This window comes from Chenopodium album, chromosome 23 (genome assembly GCF_948465745.1).
Source record: "Chenopodium album chromosome 23, dcCheAlbu1.1, whole genome shotgun sequence".
NCBI classification, from domain to species: Eukaryota; Viridiplantae; Streptophyta; class Magnoliopsida; order Caryophyllales; family Amaranthaceae; genus Chenopodium; species Chenopodium album.
The window spans coordinates 25,539,302-25,549,244 of record NC_137856.1 but is presented as its reverse complement, the minus strand read 5'-3'; the positions used below and the strand labels follow the sequence as shown (position 1 = coordinate 25,549,244).

General features: G+C 36.7%; 3 protein-coding genes across 3 annotated transcripts; all 3 read right to left on the bottom strand.

The window, feature by feature from the left end:
* Positions 1 to 353: 353 nt before the first annotated feature.
* Positions 354 to 1,339, bottom strand: LOC145607198 (uncharacterized). The gene is made up of 3 exons (XM_081662933.1): positions 1,327 to 1,339; positions 526 to 1,243; positions 354 to 417 (listed from the first exon to the last, which is right to left on the bottom strand). Exons 1-3 carry the CDS (start codon positions 1,337 to 1,339, stop codon positions 354 to 356), a joined length of 795 nt encoding a protein of 264 aa, XP_081519059.1.
* Positions 1,340 to 1,361: 22 nt separating this feature from the next.
* On the bottom strand, positions 1,362 to 2,075 carry LOC145607197 (uncharacterized). Its single transcript, XM_081662932.1, has one exon. It carries the CDS (start codon positions 2,073 to 2,075, stop codon positions 1,362 to 1,364), a length of 714 nt encoding a protein of 237 aa, XP_081519058.1.
* Positions 2,076 to 2,080: 5 nt separating this feature from the next.
* LOC145607195 (uncharacterized) lies at positions 2,081 to 4,080 on the bottom strand. Its single transcript, XM_081662931.1, has 4 exons — positions 3,972 to 4,080; positions 3,413 to 3,873; positions 2,710 to 3,318; positions 2,081 to 2,206 (listed from the first exon to the last, which is right to left on the bottom strand). The coding sequence occupies exons 1-4, from the start codon at positions 4,078 to 4,080 to the stop codon at positions 2,081 to 2,083; spliced, it is 1,305 nt and encodes a 434-aa protein (XP_081519057.1).
* Between the last annotated feature and the right edge of the window lie 5,863 nt (positions 4,081 to 9,943).

The following is a 9,943-nucleotide window of genomic DNA, read 5'->3' as shown; positions in this document are numbered from 1 at the left end:
CTATTTTGAAATTTGAAGCTACAAGCTCTATTTAAAAGAGTCCTTTTTTTTTGTTTTGTCTGTTTCGCTTTATAAAAATAAAGTAATATAGCAATGCATTACACATTTATATGATTTCTATATATATACTATGTATATTTGAACGATACGAACACACAATAATATATAAAACCAAGATGATTAAATATAACACCGAGTTTTAAATGTTAATTTAAATATAATGAAAACTTTGGCAAATACATATGCCAACCACCTGTTATGTATCTGCAAATATAACCTAAGCTTTCTACTAATTATAGAAATGTACAAAACATGTGACATTTCTTGCAAAAAAAGCAGCAACCATAACAAATTCAATTTGCAGAAGTCAATGTTGTAGCACAACAGAACACCTTTACAATCTGATCTTCATAGTGGCTGCAAAACAAAGGTAGGTCAAATCAAATATAAAAAACAACATACCAATCAATAAATGAAATGCCTCAATTTAAACATTCAGTAGCAATGATGATGCATGTAACTTACCTGGAAAATGACCCTTCAATAATATTTGCCAATTGCAAAACATCATATGACACAATATTCTTTACACTTGATTTGGGAACAGTAGCTGGTGGCTGGGGTGTATATACAGTGACCATTGCAGATCGTTTAGCACGTGAAAGAGCAACATATAGTTGCCCATGTGAAAAGCATGGGTGTGGAAGATACACTAACACTCGATTTAGTGTTTGATCTTGAGACTTGTTGACTATCATTGCATAACTTAACTTCAATAGAAATTGTATGCGCTCAAATGAAAAGGGATATTTAGAAGAAGCTGAAGGCCTTAAATTCACTCGAGGCACAAAATAAAATGTGCCTTTATAATGGCCTGATGATATTTCACACATAATAGAATTGGGTAGAAATCGCCTACAAATGAGGCGAGTTCCATTGCACATGCCTTTAGACGGCGCCAAATTGCGCAAAAAAATAACAGGGCTGCCTATTTTCAGCTCAAGCTTGTGAAGACTCATCCCCCCAGGACACAACGAATTCAAGAATTCTGTAGGATATAATCTGCAATTATCATCAAGAACTGAGCCATAGCTTACATATGTAGTAGATATGCCAGGGAACATACTAATCATATGCTCATTTATGACATCAACATCTTCATTCATAGGTGTGATGATTGCTCTTTCATTGAATATGCTGCTATCAAACTCTGGAAGTTTAATTTCAGGAAATATAGTTGCAGCTAATATAGAAACAGGATCCTCATCAGGTGAATAATATCAAATTATATGTTGTGGAAGTTGGACATAAGAATTTTCCACTGACTGCAACTGTCCATTGCCAAGAGAAAGGAGGAATGATTAATAAACAGGGTCTTCTTTAGCTCTGATGTTCTCTGTTAATCTGAATTTAATTAGAAGAGGCCAGATATAAGTTCTAACCACACTTACACCAACAGCCTCTTTTTGTGTTCGGCGAGGCAAAATAGGCAAAACTTGCCTAAAATCTCCTCCAAAAACACCCACTTTTCCACCAAAAGGCATGTTAGGATTGCATAAATCCCTCAGCAACAAATCTAGGGATTCAATATTTTCTCTACGTGCCATGGAAGCTTCATCCCATATGATAAGAGCAGCTTCCTTTATCAAAGCAGCCAAACTCCCTTGCTTTGGAACATCACAAACCAAAGATACCTCATAATCCAGGGGTATTTTAAACCTAGAATGTGTTGTCCTCCCAGAAGGAATGTTAGAAGCTGCTATGCCTGAGGCTGCTGTTAGCAGAACTATTTTCCCTGATGAGCGAACCTCAGCATACAAGGCATTATACAAGAAAGTTTTTCCAGTTCCACCTGGTCCATCCACAAAGAAACACCCAGGCTTGCCATCTTGGACATGACATATTTTATTGTTAAATGCATTTGCTTGAGCTCCATTTAATTTATCTCGACAATCAAGGCATTCTGGAGGGATGGGTGCTTGTAAAGCATCTTGAATATCTTTTGTGACACGTATTTTATCATCTATTCCCTCTATCAAATAGTTCAGCCCAAAATTTTCCAATGACCTGCCCATGGCTTCTAAACTGCCTTCAACCTCCCTGACATTAACCTCATGACTTCAGCATCGTAGTTCAGATACTTATGCTTAAAATCTTCAGATAAAGAACCATAGAAGCGATCCCAAAGTGCAGGTGGATTACTTGGCTGGCAAAATATGAGCAGCGTTGCAAAAAGCTAGCGCATTGCTGAAGGCATCTGTGCTTCTGCTGCCTCTTCCAAACAAGGAGTAGTGGCATTGTCTTCCTGGAACAAACCCTGCCTTATTGGAGCTTCTTGGAATGTAGGATACAGAACTCCATTAACAGTCCTAAGATGTTCAAATGAGACAGGACTAACAATTTTACCAAGCAACAAGCGCAAAAAAAAAAATGTTCTCCTTCTGCAGGAACCAGAAAAACCATCCGGCCAACATTCTTTTATTTGTAACTTCTTTTGACCCATACCTTCTTGCTACTATCCCACCTATACTCTGAAATTACTTCAATGTATCGTAATCCTGTACCCCCGGTAATGCGTGCATTTAAGCTAAAAAAATTATGTTAAAGCAGTTTGACTTCTTTTTTCATTTTGAATGACTAAATCAAGATTTTCATGAGACCTCAGGTAGATAGTCTGCATATTAGGCAAATTAAATGAACTGGTAGCACCATAACAGATGGAGTCATTTCAAATAGGTCAAAACCAAATATTCTCCAAGCTGCTTCATACGGAGAAACCCATCTACCAGCTTGGAAATTCTCAATCTCATCAACACCCTGATTATTTTCCCCACTAATACTGAAAGACACCCTATCATGACCCTGATAAACATATTTATAAAGATACTTTACTGCTTGAATAGTGGAACATACTTCAACATTAAGATGACAATCAAACAACATTGATAAATATGGATTATAAGGAATAACCCATCGGTTATCAAGAGTAGCTCCACGTATTCTTACATGTTTGCCTGTATTCCGTCTTTTATACAATGGAAAGCCATCTTCATTAGTAATAGTCTCTTCTAAATAAAATTTAGGATAATTATATTTACAAACAATTTCATCTCCAAGTTTCTTCTTCATGCATCCACATTTAGGATGCAAAGTACCACAAGGGCCATGCATCATGTGCTTGAGGATGATTTTACGCAATTCTGGACAATCAGCTGAAGGGATTTCTGCACTTACAAACTTATCATAATCTGAAGGACGAGCAAGTTTATACCCATTTTCCGAGATAATAAGAAAGTGAGCATGGGGCAAGCCTCTTTTCTGGAACTCAACAACATACACCATAGCTGCCACCTTGCCAAAAACTCTTTCTTCTGTTATCTTTTTTCAGAGTAATTAACTTGGCCCTAAAAACACGAGCAATGACGTATGGACGATCAACTGCTACTTCTCCCTCAGGTAGCTTAGCTGTAATTTCTGGCCATTTAGCATTACAAGTCATAGTCACAAAGAGATCCGGCTTGCCAAATCGCTGCACAAGAGCCATAGCGTTTAAGTATCGCTTCTTCATATCACGAGGTCCACCAATAAAGGTGGGTGGTAAAATAACACGTCGGCCAACATTGCTAGCACTTTTCTCCCCATCCTCAACAGTATCCAAAATTCCTTGATACAAATCTGCACGGATTGTTTGCTGATTATTACTAAAAAAATCAAGCCTTGTATTTTCAATCTTCACATACATATCAACAATGTACTGCTGAAAGCACCGGCCTCCACGAAGGAGCATATTCCCTGGCCTAATCTGCAGCTTATAACAATAGTATTCCCTGGGAGAAATATGCCTTTTTGAGCTCCCTGAGGAATCTGCTGCACCTGTTCGTTAAAATAAAATGACAAATTAAACTCCATATGCAAACATGCAGTCATAATGCATTCAACTGGCTAAGTTATGTGCTTAGTTAATTACTCACGTTTTGCTTCCTCTTCTATGAAAGTCTCTTTTGAATGCACAGCACACGAAGCAATAGGGTCAACATCCATTAAACCCTCCTGCACTGAATTATTATAAATCTTCCGCATACCCTGAGTCCACCCACATTCACCATATGGGAATAAAAGAGGATATTGTAATGGGTCATATCATCCATAATAATGATATATCCGATGAGGATCATGCTATCTGGCCATGCTATCTGGCCATATAGCTGCTACTTCATCAGTTGATGGAGCATTATACATACGCTGGTCTAATACCGTGCTCTGATTAATAGCTATCTTCATCGAATGAGTAATGGTTAACTCACTTAACGATCTGAAAAACCGAGCATATGGGTTTGCATTGTGACACGCATCAGAATGTCAACTATATCTCTTCTCACTTCATGGAAAATTTTTTGTTCTATGCTTAGCTTCAAACTGCGCATCATAAAAATATAGCTGCAAGTACTTAGCCTTTGCATTTTCTGGTAACAGATCAGGTAAGTTGTTGTAAATCTGACCATGTAATAAAAACACATAAATTCCTTTTTCAGTCTTTGCATTATAGTCACCACCATGAGAGCAGAATGCAAATAAATTATTGTACATGCGAACATATTGTCTGAAATGCAATGCATCCTCATCCTGAGATGTAAAGAGCCGATGAAGTTCAACAGGCAAGGAATTTGTAGCAATTTGAATACTTCCATTCCCACAACAAAAATGGAGCCATTCAAATTGAAACTTCTTTGCCCTGCACTTAGGACAATAATGTGCAACCTCCAACTGTAAGGGAGCCAATGGAAGAGGTTGACCAATAACAGCAGATGGTTCAGCTGTATAACCAACTCTAAAAATCATACACTACACAAAATACCTGGACCAGCAAAAAAATCAACTAATCAATACAGGCTTACTCTTTTTTTTTTTTTGGAGCAGGAACTTTAGGCACCCTTGGAATTTTAGGCTTAGACTCCTTTTTTTTCTGACTATTCCTTCGCGCTCCCTGTGCACTACTTTCATCGACTTCACTAAACACACAAGCATGGACAACTTAGTAAGTATGGTATAATTATACTCTACACCAACAAACAACAAAAATGAAGTTGTTCCAACCTAATCGAATTGATTTTTGAAAGTCCATTTATTTGCTCTGAATAAGTAACAGCAACTATGAACCCCTCTGTGTTCAAAACAAACGTCAAATACCATAGACATTTCACAACATATTTACAAGTAATGTGAAAACAACATGCTTACTATCTTTTTGTCGAGGGTGCTGCTTCTGTGCTGTAGCTAGCTTTCCCTTAATCTCACTGCTGGGTAGTTGTCCTTTCTTAGCACTATTATCAGTGGCAGCACTTAATTCAAAATCATAAAGTTACATCCAATAACAGAAGCACACTCTTAAAAACCTACTCCAACCTGTTTTTATTTACACCTGATAGCACCCCAACTGCACGTGAACGTTTGCTAGCACGTTGTCTCACATAATTTCCACTATCTACAAACATATCTGTAATAAACCCTAACAAAGCATGTTTAGGAATGCACTATGATATTCTAAGAACAATGAAGTAATAAAAATACAATCATATTCAACTCAAGAATAGATTGGGTAGAAATGCTCACCATCTATTTCCATAGAAGTATGTTTAGATTTTTTGCCTTTGACCCTGCCTTAGTCTGTCAACCACTTTTACATGTTATTTTTGCAGCATTTCCACCAACTCCTACAGTTTCACCACTAGCCCTACTTATTTATTTTGCATAATCAGCTACCACCTTGCTAAACTAACAGCCACATTCTACCAACAGGTAAACATCCAACAATAAAAGACACATCGTTAATAACCTATATGAACCTGTTTGCATCGGTCTCCAAAAGCGCACTAATAGCACGTGATCGCTTGCTAGCTCGCTGCCTCACACCATTCCCACGATCTTGTAAAGTATCTATGATGGTTTTCCAAGGTATATAAGAACCAACAATATACACTGCACTGGCTACTTACAAACAATTGCCTCATTTAATAAACATAGTAACTATTTCCTATTTTTAAAATGCTGCAAAGGTGCTCCACTTTTCAACAGGCTTAACACATACCCATTTCAGAAGTCACAAGGCCAATAAGATGCAATGCTACAAACTCACATATCCTGTATGCTGCAACACATTACAGGATTAGAATCATCAAGGCAAGTAAAAAGAACACTAAACAAGATATAAAGTTAGGCTAATAATAGACAAACACGAATGCATAACTACATTAAACAAACAAACAACATTTCATTTCATTTAAACCAACAAAAGTACATAGAAATAAAAGGTCCTGCCTGAAACATAGCATTACATATCATGGCACATCATTACAAGAGAAAGTAAACCAGGCTTAACCTAATCAACAACAGTTGGCTGGTAGTCAAAATAATGCTCTCTAAGCCTAATCTCATAAACTGGAAAACTACTAAGCGCCTATTAAGATACTTGGAGCTTACTAAATCAAACTACATCTTTCTCCGCTTAAACACTGCCTGTAAATTATCAGGAACCGGAACAAACAAACCATCAGGAACTGGTACAGCACGCTGAGCAGCATGATCACCAAACGAAGGTGAAGCCTTAGGCTTACGTGGAGCTGCTGGAAGCAATGCAGGAGTTGGAATCTTATGATGCCCAGAACGAGGTGTTGAGCAATCATCCCCACCAATATAGGGTACTAGATGCAAATCCCCTTGCTTCCCAATGACACGTTCCCTGACCGACATGTAGCTCTCCCTATATAAGGCACACGTGATACCAGAATAGACCCCCTTGCCATAGTTCAAGTCAATTATGTCTACATTGTAGCAAACATGTAAAAACTGAATAGCTCGCTTCGCAGCATCCTGCTTTGCAGCCTTACAAGTACTTACCACTTGGCTACAAACACACTCCATCCCAATGCTACCAGGAGGGTACACTATCAACCAAGAAACCCACTTTGCTGCAGCAAGTTCAGCCACTTCAATTGCAGACACCCTAGCCTTAGTTGCAACAGCAACAACACGCAGCACATCAATGTAGTCTATACATATGAACTTGTCACCATGTGGCCTTACTGGTGGGACAGGCCACCTGTTCTTTTCTGGGGGTGAAGGCTTGTTCAATGACTCAACAGCTATACGCTTCATCTCATACAAGAAACCACAAAGATCAAGCCTATACTTGATCTCAGAACTCAAATCAAATATCTGCAAACCATGTTCTGCACGCAAGAAACGAATGGCTTGTTCAGCAGCATTCTCACGAGAAGCATCAAGGGTAACAGCAGGACCGCCCTCAAAAGTGTAAGGGGAAAGAACACAGTTATTAACCAAAGTAAGGTTCACAGCATTCCCAGTGACACCAGCCAAACTATAAGTAGGGGCTGCCAACTTCAGGAAACCAATAACCTGATTCAGCCAGCACTGAAACGAAATGGTAACTTTCAACGATTCTGGCCTCATCACCTGTGTGCATAACCAATATTTCAATCAGAACCTAAATAGCTACAACGCACCACGACAGCAAGCTACGGAACCCACCCATCACCCCTTAAATCCTTTCAGAACCTACGGATGCACTAAATCCATAATAAAAGCTACTCCTACTGTGACCTCAAACAACATACACCCTTATAACTAAAGCATGCTTGTCACTGTAACCATAGACAGCACACACCCTTATAAACGAACCTCCAACAACATACACCCCTATAAACTAACCACACAAAACAGACACCCCAATAACATCCTTATAACATCAACAACCACAGTTCCATACAAACATGCAACAAGCAAAGTGTAAAACACACAACACTAATTTAGAAAACCAACATATTCAGGTAGGGAAAAAATATTTTTTTTAAAAAGAAAAGAACTAACTGAACCATAAAACTCCAAACAAATATTAAACAATGATGTATAAAACAACTAAATGAATAAGTGATCAGAAACACTCACAACAGATTCTGCAATACAAGCAAGCAACAGCACGTGTATACAACCTACACCAAAAAGCAGAACAGATTTAAATTAGACTAAACTAAACACCCAACAATTATTAAAATCATTAATCAACATCTACAAACACTAACACTAGCTAAACCGAAACAAAATTAGTTCTAAACAATACAATCCATGAACTACCAGTAAGATATTGCAAACAAATTTAATAAAATAGAAGGCAACAAAATCTTAAACCTCTTATCAACACAACCAATCACATAAAAACACACCCTAGGCAAACACAAACACCTAAATTTGTTCAGTCATAATATTACACAATCTAATTTCTGCGTCCGTTTTTTTTAAAAGCTGTCAAAGGCCACTCCAAAACAAAACAGTGTAATTTTAATCAACCCATGATCACCAAATGCATAGCATTCAAACCGTAGCATATTTAATGTGTAAATCAACATGTTAAAACAACATATTCAATTTCAGAGCTGAATTAAACCCATTATCATCAAATTCATAATACTCAAATTCATTTAAACCTTGACATTCAAATCCATAACCAAAGCATCAAACACAACCAACAGTTACATCTACAGATATTTCAGCCACTATTTACTTCCATCATCAATATGTCAAAAATCCCAGTCCAAACAATACAATCCATAGGCCATCAATAAATATATCATGATCTTTGCATATACTGTCCAAAGTTTGTCTGTCAAGGTGTAATACAATATTTTGTTTGTACAATCCACTGCAATTTTAGATAGAAATCAGGCAGATAATATAATTAATGTGTAAAAATTTGAACCAACAAACCATTAAAATTACATAAGCTAATAAGCTTCTTACCTATTTCTACACCCCTCCCCCTGTATTTCTAGTTTATTTCTATTGTCTTTGTTGTCATGATAATAACTTAATCGTAGAGGGCCCTTTATATAACCCTGAACTGCACAACTAAACTTGCCAACCTTGTTAGTTCCTTAAAAGGCAATAAGAATCATTACTCACACCGTCAAACACAACAATAAGCAGCATGCGCAAACACCTTTAAATCTCCTGGACAATAGATTGAGCTAAGCTGATCACTGTAGTATCCAAGTAACAACCTTTTAACCGCCAGACAATAAGATAAAGCCCACTTGACACATCAATTTCGACACTAACAAATAAAATTGTCTAAGTCCTAACTAAATATCAACACTAATTCTATGTAACCTGGAACTCAATAATCAATATTAACTGAAAATAAGATTGGTAAAACAACAAATTAAATTTAATTTAGCACAAATTAATATTACAATGCAACAATCCTTCTTAAACCAATTTTTTAACCTTAAGCAATTAGAATTGCAATTTCGCAAAAAATCTATTAACATTAAATTAACCATCCTACACTAACTAAAGTAACCAAACTTTTATATAAGCAATCAAACATTCTACTTAAATTGCATGTAACAAATTAATCCAACGAAACACAAATTTCATTTACAATGGGAAACAATACTACAAAAAAAAAAATCACAACAACTAATTACAATTACAACCAAACGCAAACCAAAAAAAAAATTGCAATAACAACCTAACACTTTTGAACTACTCTAAATTACAAACTAATTCTTATTGAAATCCATATAACTAACTAATTACAACCCAGCCTGTAAGGTCAAAACACCCTAAACTAAGCATTCTAATTACACTAATCACATCCAAATTACATCAACTATCATCTCTATCTTTCATGAAATGTGTTCACAGTTGTAGCATCATCCAACACCTCCATGTGCAACCTACAATTTGTATTTAAAAATAAAAATAATTAAAATCAACATTCAAATACGTAATGTAGTCTTGAGAGAAAAAAAAAATGAAAAGCAGAAGGGCAGGGAAGCCAAATCACTGTTCATAAGGATTTTGAGCAAAAAAAAAATAGGCATAGCTTAAGGGCAGAACCGTCACTGCACTGTTCATAAGGAAAAAG